The sequence below is a fragment of the Schistocerca serialis genome, chromosome 3 (genome assembly GCF_023864345.2).
Source record: "Schistocerca serialis cubense isolate TAMUIC-IGC-003099 chromosome 3, iqSchSeri2.2, whole genome shotgun sequence".
Taxonomy (NCBI): Eukaryota; Metazoa; Arthropoda; class Insecta; order Orthoptera; family Acrididae; genus Schistocerca; species Schistocerca serialis.
Genome location: NC_064640.1, coordinates 859,964,267 through 859,978,661, shown reverse-complemented (window position 1 = coordinate 859,978,661; position 14,395 = coordinate 859,964,267). Strand labels below are relative to the sequence as shown.

At 41.6% G+C, this 14,395-nt stretch overlaps 1 protein-coding gene across 1 annotated transcript in view; it reads right to left on the bottom strand.

The window, feature by feature from the left end:
• Positions 1-2,323: 2,323 nt before the first annotated feature.
• Positions 2,324-14,395, bottom strand: part of LOC126471271 (calcium/calmodulin-dependent protein kinase type 1-like) — a 404,851-nt gene continuing 392,779 nt past the window's right edge. The window contains exons 2-3 of the mRNA XM_050099390.1: positions 2,678-2,812; positions 2,324-2,369 (exon numbers count right to left, since the gene is read on the bottom strand). Coding sequence (XP_049955347.1) covers positions 2,324-2,369; positions 2,678-2,812 — 181 coding nt within the window. The remainder of the gene's footprint in view (positions 2,370-2,677; positions 2,813-14,395) is intronic.

Sequence of the window (14,395 nt, the reverse complement as noted above, 5' to 3'; positions counted from 1 at the left end):
GCTCAGAGCCATTTGAAGCATTTTATCTGCGAACTATTGAACCAAGTATTATATAGGATAATGTACGCTGCAGAAGTTATTGCGATACTGGACCATCTTATTAGATTGGTAATGCGCTGCCCTCCTTTATTTATTTTCGTGTGTTCCGTGACGCCATCTGAGTCTAATTTATTTGATCATTGCATTCATATAACACATATTAAAAGCACTATGGCCTGTGTTCACTCTAACGGTGCCAACGTGTTGCCTTGTACTGGATTAGTGCTCATAAACGAACAAGAATCGTTGTTTATGTACTAGTCTGTGATCTCCGCTCAAATTTATGAACAAATGGTTCAAATGGCTCTGAGCACTATGGGACTTAACATCTATGGTCATTAGTCCCCTAGAACTTAGAACTACTTAAACCTAACTAACCTAAGGACATCACACAACACCCAGTCATCACGAGGCAGAGAAAATCCCCGACCCCGCCGGGAATCGAATCCGGGAACCCGGGCGTGGGAAGCGAGAAGGCTACCGCACGACCACGAGCTGCGGACAAATTTATGAACAAACTGGTCAAATAGCCGGCTGACATTCTGAAAGTCACTTATCCACGAGGAAGAGTTCACACTATATCATGAAATGAGCATCAACAATCGACTTACTAAGAACTAAATTTTATCAAGTATGTTTCTATTATGCAGCTTCCCCTGTCGATGAACACGGCATCGTGATATATCTGTGCTTCTCACAGAGCACACAAAAGTGAGCTTCAGTATTATGATGCTTCTCTGTGCATCACTTTCCGTAACGCATGCTTCATTCCACTTTCGAAGATGATAAAGAGCCCTGAAACTAACTCTTTTTGTTTTATATATACACTACTGGCCATTAAAATTGCTACACCAAGAAGAAATGCAGATGATAAACGGGTATTCATTGGACAAATATATTGTACTAGAACTGACATGTCATTACATTTTCACGCAATTTGGGTGCATAGATCCCGAGAAATCAGTACCCAGAACAACCACCTCTGGCCGTAACAATGGCCTTGATACGCCTGGGCATTGAGTCAAACAGAGCTTGGATGGCGTGTACAGGTACAGCTGCCCATGCAGCTTCAACACGATACCACAGTTCATCAATAGTAGTGCCTGGCGTATTGTGACGAGTCAGTTGCTCGGCCACCATTGACCAGACGTTTTCAGTTGGCGAGTGATCTGGAGAATGTGCTGGCCAGGGCAGCAGTCGAACATTTTCTGTATCCAGAAAGGCCCGTACAGGACCTGCAACATGCGACTGTGCATTATCCTGCTGAAATGTAGGGTTTCGCAGGGATCGAATGAAGGGTAGAGCCACGGCTCGTAACACATCTGAAATGTAACGTCCACTGTTCAAAGTGCCGTTAATGCGAACAAGAGGTGACCTAGACGTGTAACCAATCGCACTCCATACCATCACGCCGTATGATACGCCAGTACGGAGATGACGAATACGCGCTTCCAATGTGCGTTCAGCGCGATGTCGCCAGACACGGATGCGACCATCATGATGCTGTAAAAAGAACCTGGATTCATCCGAAAAAATGACGTTTTGCCATTCATGCACCCAGGTTAGTCGTTCAGTACACCATCGCAGGCGCTCCTGCCTGTGATGCAGCGTCAAGGGTAACGGCAGCCGTGATCTCCGAGCTGATAGTCCATGCTGCTGCAAACGTCGTCGAACTGTTCGTGCAGATGGTGGTTGTCTTGCAAACGTCCCCATCTGTTGACTCAGGGATCGAGACGTGGCTGCACGATCCGTTACAACCATGCGGATAAGATGCCTGTCAACTCGACTGCTAGTGATACGAGGCCGTTGGCATCCAGCACGGCGTTCCATATTAACCTCCTGAACCTACCGATTCCCTATTCTGCTAACAGTCATTGGATCTGGACCAACGCGAATAGCAATGTCGCTATACGATAAACCGCAATCGCGATAGGCTACAATCCGACCTTTATCAAAGTCGGAAACGTGATGGTACGCATTTCTCCTCCTCACACGAGACATCACAACAACGTTTCACCAGGCAACGCCGGTCAACTGCTGTTTTGGTATGAGAAATCGGTTGGAAACTTTGCTCATGTCAGCACGTTGTAGGTGTCGCCACCGGCGCCAACCTTGTGCGAATGCTCTGAAAAGCTAATCATGTGCGTATCACAGCATTTTCTTTCTGTCGGTTTAATTTCTCGTCTGTAGCACATCATCTTCGTGGTGTAGCAATTTTAATGGCCTGTAGTGTACTTCAATTCTTCCGCTACATTTGTTTCCAGTTTAGTCTCCCTACTACGGGCTATCTTGCTAGTGGCTTCATTTCCACGGCGTCATATCTGCAAGATCTGTAGTGATAAGACAATTTTAGGGTAGTATCCTGCATTTATTCCACGAATCCTGATTTTGCCGATGAAGGTGATATTCTCGTAATCGTAATGTATTAACATCACCTTTCGTACAACAGATTCTGAACGTCCGGTGATACATCGATGTACACGCGTTCGCTCTGTGGCTCACAATTTAATCTAAGGAACATAAGAGAATCTACCGTGAAAAGTACGGGAATACAAAAAAAAAATGTGTACACTGTAAGAAATGAAACACACACTCTGCAGTTATGGGAGAATGAAATATGCGATGCTGGTAGACTGACCTTCGCAGAACTTTTATTTCGTTCTCTAAGGAGTCTTCTTTGCCCTTGAGCGCCTTCTTGTCTATTATCTTGACGGCGAACATCTGGCCCGGTTTCTCCTTACTCTCCGCCAGGCGAACCTCGGAGAAGGCCCCTCTGCAAAACACACACACAGTCAAGATTAAGTCTCATAAAATATGAAGCACTTTAATTAAGAAGTGAAGTATTAACCTCGCTAACGGCAGCATATGCGGTTATGTGAAGCTCATGTTTTTAAGAACCACTACGTTTTAGAAAGGCAGTAACACAAGGAATAATAGAAAACGAAGGAATAAGGGAGATAACGAAAAGGTTCTTGGAGCATTAACGGAGAATTACGGCCACTATGTTGACTTCATGCAACCAAGAACAAGCTGATATATCTGTAATGGGTACTGTTTACTTACATGCCAACGATCACTGTCATTGCAAATTACACATTATGTTATGGAAAATAATGTAATGGGAAACACCTGTAGAAGAAATCAGAGTTATACGTCGTACGTAGTGTTCGCTGTAGTATTAGGAAACTGTTCTAACAAATACCCAATAATTAATAAATTTACAATGAATATTATTAACATCTGGAGTTCTGCAGCCAAAAATATTAGCCGCAGTAGCGTAACAAGCTCAGAAGTCTCGGGAAAAAAAACCAGCTGTTTTCTAATACCGCCCGTCTAAAAATCTTGTTTTAGCAGAAACTCGTTTTGAGATACGCTTCAAATTACTGCAGATCAGCCAACGACGTGGCCGTGGAGGCTCCCTTCCTGCGAGCGAGGGAGGGAGGGGGTAGGGAGTCTTCTGCATCACCAGAGATCACCTGTGCCGTTCTGATATCTGTGGGATTCAGTTATCTCTGTGACAATTGCTTCTCTGACGAGGACAGCGGAGAGTGGAGCTTCCTGGCACACAAACTCTGTGCCGGAGCAGCACTCGAATCCAGAACCTTGCTATTCACGGACAAATGCTCCACTGTGAGCTGTCCAGGCCTGGTCGGTAGAGCATTTTCTCGCGAACGATATAAATATATTGAAAAAATACGTTAATTATGGTTTGACAGTAGTCTGACAGTTTTACTGTTACGGCATTTAGTATTTACAAAGATTATACAGATGAAGAGTGGTATTATTTTATTATCTGAAGTAGTCTCGAGCCGGCCGCAGTGGCCGAGCGGTTCTAGGCGCTTCAGTCTGGAACCGCGCGGCCGCCACGGTCGCAGGTTCGAATCCTGTCTCGGGCATGTATGTGTGTGATGTCCTTAGGTTAGTTAAGTAGTTCTAAGTTCTAGGGGACCGATGACCTCATATGTTAAGTCCCATAGTGCTCAGAGACATTTGAACCATTTTGAAATAGTCTCGATTATCTCTGATTGTTGCGTATGTTATTTCCGATTTATACTTTTACGTGTTCTACGAGTTCAAGGATGTATTTGAGATAGTATTTGTGCCTAAATTCTGCATGTTCATTTAATATTTCTCGTGGGCATTTTCTCGTGAGTAGACAGACTTCCCATTCTTCAAGAATGTTCATTGCATGACCTTTTGGTATTCTGCACAGGATTTGGAGTGTATTTTGGACTGTATCAGCGATGTGGTTTTGATTTTTCACATGTAGAAAGAAGTTCGACTGATTATTCTCGCTTTTTCTAATGTGTTAAAACTTTTTACTGCTAGGCCAATGTAGAAGTTATTACACTGGCTACATGAGATTCATAATCATTGTGAATATGTGTCGTAAGAGTAGAACTGTCAAAATACTGTCAGACCATGACTGACGTATTATTTTCAATATATTAATGTCATTTGCCATTTAATCAAAACATTTAAAGTTATAAGACAGTTCACCATCGGCGCAATATGGACTTCACATTATTCTAGAGGTGATTACAATACAGTCACTTTATTATAAATGACATTCACATTTCTACACGGATTTACTACAATTTTATTCACGGATACTTGACAATGTTGATAAATGCCGACACAGTCTGTCGTGAATAAAGATTAAGATATTATAACCAGCTATTCTGGTGCTTCTTTTTAATTATCATGTCATTACGTGACATATTACGCTTCTCGCCTTTGAAGGAAAAAATGTAGTTTATTGTCTAAATTTCAGAAAATTGTGCAAATTTGAACTAACAAGTTCACCGAGAAAATTCTGGACAAGACTTCACAGCATATTTGATACAAATTTACTAATTCTGTGAAGGAATTTACCACGTGTTTTGAGGTAGAATGACGCTAAAGTTGCGCCGAAATGAAACGTCTGCTCTGCACAATTCTGACGCAATGCATAGACAGGCGAAGTCGCCTCTCTTTCGGAAATAATTTAGTGAAATTAACGCGAAAAGGAACGAAGGTTCTCGTACATTAGCACGGCTGTAAAAAAAATTTGGTTACGCGCGGCTGTGTCCAAACAGCCATTAGGCAGTGAATGGGCGCGCTCTGCCTTTGGTGTGTGATGGGTTGCCCGTTAATATACGACATTAGTGGGGAGTGCATCAGGGCGCAGTGAGGAGCAATTTGCAGGAAGCCAGGCGCGCGCAGGCTGGCTTAATTAGTTTTCTCGCGCTGAGCGGATGTGCGAAGAGCCGCGAAGCCGCTCCCAGCCGGAAGCCTCACCAGGCTGGCTTTTACGTAACTCATTTCCGCGACTCATTTCGCCAGTTCTGAGGCGAGCGCGCGTCGTCTGACAGGTGACACGTTGCCGTCAAAGGCCCTCTCGGATTCTTCTCGCGGCACGTCCGAGTAAAACGCCTTGACTTAGCACTCTGGGTAATACATCACATTAAATACTCTATGCCTACCAATGCTACGGCCGCTGCCTCTTCCGTATATGACGTCAGCACTCAGACGTGGGTCCGTGGACGGGAGGCGGGGGCACCGTGAGGTCAAGAGACTCCCCCTCCTCTCAAAGATCGCGTTACTGTAAGTGGTTATAAACACATCAGTTTCTCACATAACTTTCGTAGAATACGGTAGCACGAAGACAGAGTCTCGAAAACGGCAAGTTATATTACAAAACTGTAATCTATGTTTAGTGCAAGATACTTACATGATGTAAATACCTCCAAGAGTCCCTACCGTAAATCAGGAATATACAAACTCAAATGTGATACATCGGACAGACAGGCAGAAGTTTCGAAATTAGATACAAGGAACATATTCATGCTTTCAGACTTGGTAACTTGAACATTTGCTGCCCACATTGCTGAAGAAAACCATTCAGTGGGAAACATTGAGGACAACTTAAAAATTTTGCATCTAGCAGAAAAAGGAGCCACTATGAATATATTAGAAGAATTAGAAATACACACACACAAAAACAGCACCCCAGACTATATCCTTAACGAACAAACAGAGTTAGCTAACACCCCTTTCCTGAAAAATTTCAAAAAATTACTTTACAGCCTCCAAAGCAAATAATATTAGTACACCTATCTGCAGATCTAGTAGCAAATTTATATGTTACTCTAATTCTCATGATGCTAAATGTAATTAAATAATATACTATTTTACCTATACAGTTCTACATATATAATATAAAACTTTATAATTAATTTAACAATATCAACTCCAAAATTCAATGTCTCTGTACTAGTGTAAAAGGAATTACAGTTGCGTAAATTAATATATGATCCTTTCCAAACATAGGACATCATCGTTAAATGTTACGATATATCATAGCATCTGTGATACTCATACGTTTGTAAGCTCTTTGTATGTATCAAAACATGTGATGGGTGGTATAAATCTTCTCAGTGACAAATCTAAAGTGTTCAGTGAGAACAATTTACGTGTGCAACAATAAGAATGCAGTGGGAAAGCATTTACGTCTGTTGGACGAATGCTATGAAAACAAATACTCCAAACCGACGTTTCACGTAAGTCACATGCAACGAAAATCTGTAACGCAACCATCGGTGTGTGGTGTGTTTATAATTATGTATTATTTATATTTTAGGACAATTAATCTGTAAAAAACACACCACATGTCATAAAGAAAGCGTGTAAACCGTCTGAGGATGAATCACCACGATTCGAAACCGGTAACGGTACCCTTTGATAAACACCATCATTTGTCTTCAAACAACAGCCACGGTCTCCATCATGTCATCATATGACAAAATTGCATGCTTTTCAGTTGCTCTGACGAAGGCTTGCCTACGACGATGTCCTCCTGGCCTGACCGAGGGGCAGCAGAAAAAATTCCCGTCGGGGAAAGGAACTCTTTCATAGATTCTTCATACAAGGTAACAAAACGAATTCACTGTATTTGTAAAGGTCCGTATTTACTGCACTTTTCTTTACACGTTCATACAATGATTGTTTTTGGCAACTGCCATCTTCAGATCTATTACAAATGTAAAAACAGTGGTGCAACCATCCAAGTTGGACTAGCTGAAGCAATATCTATAACTGGCCTAGGGATATATAAGAAAAATTAAAAAAAAAGATTTTTACATTATAATTACTTTTCTTATGCATCACTAGGCCTCTATCATAGATTTTGCTTCAGTCAACTGAAGTTACTTGATTACACCATTGTTTTTCTATTTGTGACAGATCTGAAGATGGCAGTAGCCGAAACCGCTAACTGAAAAAAAAGTGATCAAAGCTGACCTTTACCAATAAAGTGCCCTAAAATGATGGCAGACTCATTTATGAATTTCATGTCTTCAGTCGACGAAACTAATTCGTCACGATTCGAGAATCCACAGTAAATTAGGTAAAGAAGATAGAAAGGGAAAGCTTCTACGATAACAATTTAACTTTTTTGGAAAGGAACCTCGTTTTCCAAATTTACATTCTTGCACGTTCATAGTATTAAAATTTTGACACAAGTTTGAGTACGAAGTGCCATATTGATATTAGTGAGTGCACACTTAGATTTTATATCGTGTAAATTATGACGTCGTCAAAGTTATAAGAATTCGTTGCTATTACAGTTCTTGAACAGACTGTGCACCACATGAACTTAAATTTAAAATTAAATTTTTTCTTTAATTGCAATTTCGTTGAAGTTATACTAAAGCCATGTCCTGAGCACTAATGAAAAAAAATTATTCTAATACTAAATTTTTTATACATTTTGTTGTAATTAAAATCCTCAGCATCTGTGGCACGTTAAAATGGGGTTGGCGGTTGTATTTGCGGGAAGGGAGAAAATGTCGAACTATCTCCGCCACAGAATTGAATCCTGGGTCTCCACCTCTTCCCAAAATAGTATGCAGCAATCGTTTCTAATTGTTAGTCATGTTACGTAGCGTATTGTGGTGTAATGCCGGGGGGCTGGATCGCGTGAAACTACGCTATCACGTTTGGTTCACGAGATCAAAGTTTAACTAAAGGAAGAAGGGACGAAGGAAGGAAGGAAGGAAGATCAGAATTTCGCGTCCCGTCGAAGACTATGCCACTAAAAACTGAGCACAAAATCGAACTGGACAAAGGAAGCTGCCGAGAATGACCACTGTCAGCATTTCTTGCACTCGCTGCAGTGATTTATGTAAACTGAAGAAAACTTTCACCTAGACGGCCAGAGAGATTGCGAAATTCAAACCATGGAATGCATGTCCAGTGTTTTAATTGCTGTATCATCTCGCACGCTGGCACTTTTGCACACGACATTCTTGGACGAAATTATTGAGCGGGAAACAAACCGCAAACTAAATCGGTATGGAACATCAGGAATTAAAACCGTATACCTCCACATTACGATTCTCGCTTATTAAATACTGTGTAATCCGAAACAGTGTTGGCTATTTCTCCGTTTAACGTATCATTCGTATAGCAGCAGTTTGTCAACATTATTCTGATCCTGCTATTGATTACCAGTCATCTGTTTCGTATTCTGTCGCTCTGGATAGTGCAATATCTCTGATGTTTGTACGGCCATTTTGGACGTATTTATTCTCCGTTCTGTGTCTGTTAAAAGTTTCTGCGCAGTGTAAACACCCTCTGTTATTTATTTCATGTATTTGCATGTCCGTTTTTTTAATCTGTTTGGATGCGGTTTTATGGTACCGAAGGTGCTGTGCAAACATTGGCTGATTTGTATTATATTTTCATGCTCTGCTGTATTCCTTGTAGCGCGTTTCTAGTTTACTGATCGTCTGTCTCATACAGATTACATTACATCATTTACATTTGAGTTGGTAGCACTCTGCTTGTTTGTAGCAGTTTGAACATTTTCCGAGTTTTTAATCCACTCCCAGTCGTTTCTGTTGTGCTGTTTATCCTGAACGCTTTGAGGTAATTATTATTCCGAGTGTTTATTAATAATCACAAAAATCGAAACAATTTCTATCAGATGTTAGTGTCACGAACACCACTATTGCTAGTGGTAGCTCACGAGCGGCATCACACAAACAGATATTTGTATAAAATCGAAACGTTAAAACGGTGCAGGATTACTTCCCATGCGTGGTCTGCGATCATAGTGAAAACACCGACAAGACTGCCGTTCACGTCAGTTGCATTCCAAAAAACGCGTTTACAGACTTCATATCAAAAAAAAAAAAAAAAAAAAAAAAAAAGGAACTGTCGACAGACCAAATGACTCGACAGGCCAATCCAATTACATAAAGGCCCCTCTGGTGCAAAATTACAAAAATTCCGCATGTAGAACAGGGTTTCCTGATGTCTCCGCGGTAATATACAGATTGCAGCTGTGTATTACGCTATCTTGTAGGAAATAATTTAAAACGTCAGTTGTCTCACCAATTTGACTACTTCGAAACGTATGTCTGAAGAGCACGAGAATGGATAAGATAAAAACTGTTTCCACTGCCTTAAACTGAATTACATTGTAGTTTTATAGGAAAAATATGCAATTTGTACCATAAAATTTTTTATTGAATGTAGAATCAAAAATATTCGTTTTGCAAAGCTTTTATGGTAATATCCAAAGTAGATCGGGCGATTAAAATTAATGCGTTTTATAGTTCACACGTGTTTAACGGCATGTATTATTCAGTTTTAAGAATAAAATAAGCGACTCAACGTAACAATGAACTATAAGCGTTCTATTCCAGAGGTAAAATTGAGTCTGGTTGGTTTTTTAGCAACTACAAGGCGTTTAAAAGAAGTTCAAATGACTCTGAGAACTATGGGACTTAACTTCTGAGGTCATCAGTCCCCTAGAACTTAGAACTACTTAAACCTAGCTATCCTAAGGACATCACACAACACCCAGTCATCACGAGGCAGAGAAAATCACTGACCCCGCCGGGAATCGAACCGGGGAACCCGGGCGTGGGAAGTGAGAACGCTACCGCACGACAACTAGCTGCGGACTTTTTTTTTAATTATTACTTGTGCTCTTGTATCATGGCAGACGAAAGAGACAATACGATTATTTACGATGAATGAGCAGAGCAAAATTTGGAGGTTGACAGGCACGTATCATCATGATCCGGTCGGCAGACTATCCGGTCACATAAAACAACACCAAGTAACAGGCATACGTATCTCCGAAACGAATAAACGAAAACGAAGAAACTGGCATGTACGTTCCAAAATCAAAACAAAAAAAGAACAACAAACTTAATTTTGGTAAACATTTTTGGAATACAGTGATCAATTAATTGTTATATTTAGATTGAAGTTCAGTCTTGATCACGTTATGTCTGTTTTAATGAGTAACCGGTTTCGGTTTTTTCTATAAAACCATCATCAGACCCATTGGCTCCCTTGGGTTGGTTGGTGGAGCTCTCCTTGCTGCTGTGCAGTCAACTGCACAGTTGATGATGGTTTTATAGAAAAAACCGAAACCGGTTACTCATTAAAACAGACATAACGTGATCAAGACTGAACTTTAATCTAAATATAACAAACTTAATGTTCAAGTCTTGTGGAGTTGCGTTACATCTTTGAGACTGTTTTGCTGGATATCATATGAAAGAGAAATACTAAGTACCAAAAACAATGCAAATAAGCAAATATATGAAACAAATTTTGTATTTATTTACGTATGTATATATTCGAAATTTTATGAAAGTAGGGGAACAGGTTTGTGAACTTTTGAGAACTAACGGTGAGATTAGTAAAACTTGAAAATTTATAATCTCCCGATAATGTCAAGAACAGCCGGCAACAAGCCAAGTAATCCGAATTAGCGCTGCAGGCGCCAAGCGAATAAATTTGTACGAGACGTGCGGACGGCAAAGTGTTAATAATCAATTAAAGACAATTTTTAGGAGATCAAATTGTATCTACTCTTCAAGATCGGAAAACTTAGGTCATTCCAATCTGATATTCACTGATAAAACTAATGTTGTCACTTGCGAAAGCGCGCGGAACAGGCTTCTCTAGCTAATGCGTAGCGCAGACTATTTTAACTCTCGTCCTCACTTGTGCCTCAAAACAGATACGAGCGACGTGCGAGCGCGGTTGGTTTCGGTTTATCGGCACACTCTTCGCTCTGCGTGTAGCACATTTGTACACTCCTGGAAATTGAAATAAGAACACTGTGAATTCATTGTCCCAGGAAGGGGAAACTTTATTGACACATTCCTGGGGTCAGATACATCACATGATCACACTGACAGAACCACAGGCACATAGACACAGGCAACAGAGCATGCACAATGTCGGCACTAGTACAGTGTATATCCACCTTTCGCAGCAATGCAGGCTGCTATTCTCCCATGGAGACGATCGTAGAGATGCTGGATGTAGTCCTGTGGAACGGCTTCCCATGCCATTTCCACCTGGCGCCTCAGTTGGACCAGCGTTCGTGCTGGACATGCAGACCGCGTGAGACGACGCTTCATCCAGTCCCAAACATGCTCAATGGGGGACAGATCCGGAGATCTTGCTGGCCAGGGTAGTTGACTTACACCTTCTAGAGCACGTTGGGTGGCACGGGATACATGCGGACGTGCATTGTCCTGTTGGATCAGCAAGTTCCCTTGCCGGTCTAGGAATGGTAGAACGATGGGTTCGATGACGGTTTGGATGTACCGTGCACTATTCAGTGTCCCCTCGACGATCACCAGTGGTGTACGGAATGCACGCTTTGCCCATCCGCATTCGTTCGTTAAAATGTTTTAAGAGCGCAAAAATGTTCATTTGATTTAAAATCGTTTTAATAGCAAACCTAGACATGTGGGAGGCCACGATTTCCTCTTGTAAATAAAACGAGAGAGACTCGTTGGGCGCTTCAATCGACAATCGTAGTTTTGTCGAGATCGCGTTGTTTTCGTAGTACTAGTAAATCCCTATTGGAATTGAATGCTTCATATTTTAATATCCATTTCCTGAATTCAAGAGGCAGTGTGTATCCGTGTTTCTGAAAATAGCGTGTGCTGAGAGAGAGAGAGAGAGAGAGAGAGAGAGAGAGAGAGAGAGAGCGCAGAGCATTCTCTTGCGAAAGAGCTTGCATTTACAAACAGCCCTAGTATTCCTGAGTGGCATTGCGGCATTTATTCCTTCGTCACTTTTTACCTCTTGCGCAAAACAAGACATACCTCAGAGCCACGGCTGTACTGTGATCCTTTTTGATAAAACGGTCTTACACATGTTCTAATAACCAAGCTAAAATGTGTTCGGTGTCGTAGCTCGTAGCAAGTGTTCGCCATACCTCCACAGGCAGCAGCCGGAGTCGTCCTTCCAGTGGTAGGATCAAGCTGAGCGTTGGGTGATACGCGAACTAATTTTTCCGTCGCTGCTTGGTAGAATATCTTCATATTTATGAACGAAATGCATAGAAATGTGAATGATTTATGTTTTTTTTTTTACTTTGCATTTACAAGTAAGTTCAGTGACATATTAAGAATCCTCCTAAATTAACATACAGCTAGAAAAAAGTTTACAAACAAGTACACTATGTGATCAAAAGTATCTGGACACCAATCAAAATGATCCGTTTTTCGTATTGTGTGCATTGTGCTGCCACCTACTGCCAGGTCCTCCATATCAGTAGTCATTAGACGTGAGAGAGCAGAATGGGGCAGAACTTACGGACTTCGAACGTGGTCAGGTGATGGGGTGTCACTTGTCATACGTCTGCACGCGAGATTTCCATGCTCCTAAACATCCCTAGGCGCACTGTCTCCGTTCTGATAGTGAAGTGGAAACGTGAAGGGACACGTATAGCACAAAAGCGTACAGACCGACCTCTTCTGTTGAATGACAAAGAGACCAACGACAGTTGAAGAGCGTTATAATGTATAATACGCAGTCATCTACCCAGAGCATCACAAAGGAATTCCCAACTGCATCAGGGTCCACTGCAAGTACTATGAACACATCACGCCGGTAAATGGCAAACGACGCCTCGCTTGGTGTAAGGAGCGTAAACATTGGACGATTGGACAGTGGAAAAAGTTGTGTGGAGTGACGAATGACGATACACAATGTGGTGATCCGATGGCAGCGTGTGGGTACGGCGAATGCCCGGTGAACGTCATCTGCCAGCGTGTGTAGTGCCAACAATAAAATTCGGAGGCGGTGGTGTTATGGTGTGGTCGTGTTTTTTATGAAGGGGGTTTGCACCCCTTTTGTTTTGCGTGGCATTATCACAGCACAAGCCGACATTGATGTTTTGAGAACGTTCTGGCTTCCCACTGTTGAAGAGCAATTCGGGGATGGCGATTGCATTTTCCAACACGCTCGAGCACCTGTTCATAGTGTACGGCCTGTGGCAGAGTGGTTACACGACAATAACATCCCTGTAATGGACTGGTCTGCACAGAGTCCTGACCTGAATCCTAGAGAATACCTTTGGGATGTTTTCGAACGCCGACTTCGTGCCAGTTTGTACAGAATTCATAACTGTGAAGTACAATTAATGTGAAATATTGTCGAAGTTTTACGGACCCTCGACGTTTATCGCTGACTTAAAAGCGAGATGGTTTGAATAGTTTCCGAAACGAAACTCTGTCTCGAAATATGGCGGAAAACCCAAAGAGAAACGGGTCATATGTAAAATCCACGAGCGGCAAGACACAATCAATACGTTTACTGTGCTATAGCGATAGTAATGTTATCGATGACAATCCAACTACAGCAGAGTTACTAAATAGGATTTTCCGAAATTCTTTCATCAAAGAGAACTAAGTAAATAATTCAAAATTCGAATCAAGAACTGTTGTGAACATGAGTAACGTAGCAGTAGATATCCTCGGTGTAGTGAAACGGCTTGAATCATTTAATAAAGGTAAGTCTTCTGGTGCAGACTGCATAGCAGTTAGGTTGCTTTAGGAGTATGTTGATATAATAGCTCCAGTCATAGAAAACCGCTCGTTCGATGAAAGGTTCGTATCGAAGGACTGGAAAGTTGCACAGGTCACTCCAATACTCAAGAATAGAGATCCTCTGAATTACAGACCCGTCTCGCTGGCAATGATGTACAGTAGGATTTTGGAACAAATACTGTGTTCGAACAGTATGAATTTCCCCGAAAAACGATCTGACACACCGCCAGGACAGAATCAGAAAATAAAGTTTCTGTGCAACACTGAAAAATTAATAATTGGAGCTATCGACAGGGGATCTCAAACTGATTCCATCAAGCTGCTTGTAATCAAATGCTTGCATACGGTGTATTTTCAGTTTTGCGGCTGGAATCGTGATTTCCTGTCTTAAAGATCACAGTTGTTCGTAATGTTTGACGGAAATACATCGAGTAAGACAGACGCGATGACTGGCGTTCGCCAAGGAAGTGTGATAGGCCCTCAGCTGTTGCTAATGTATA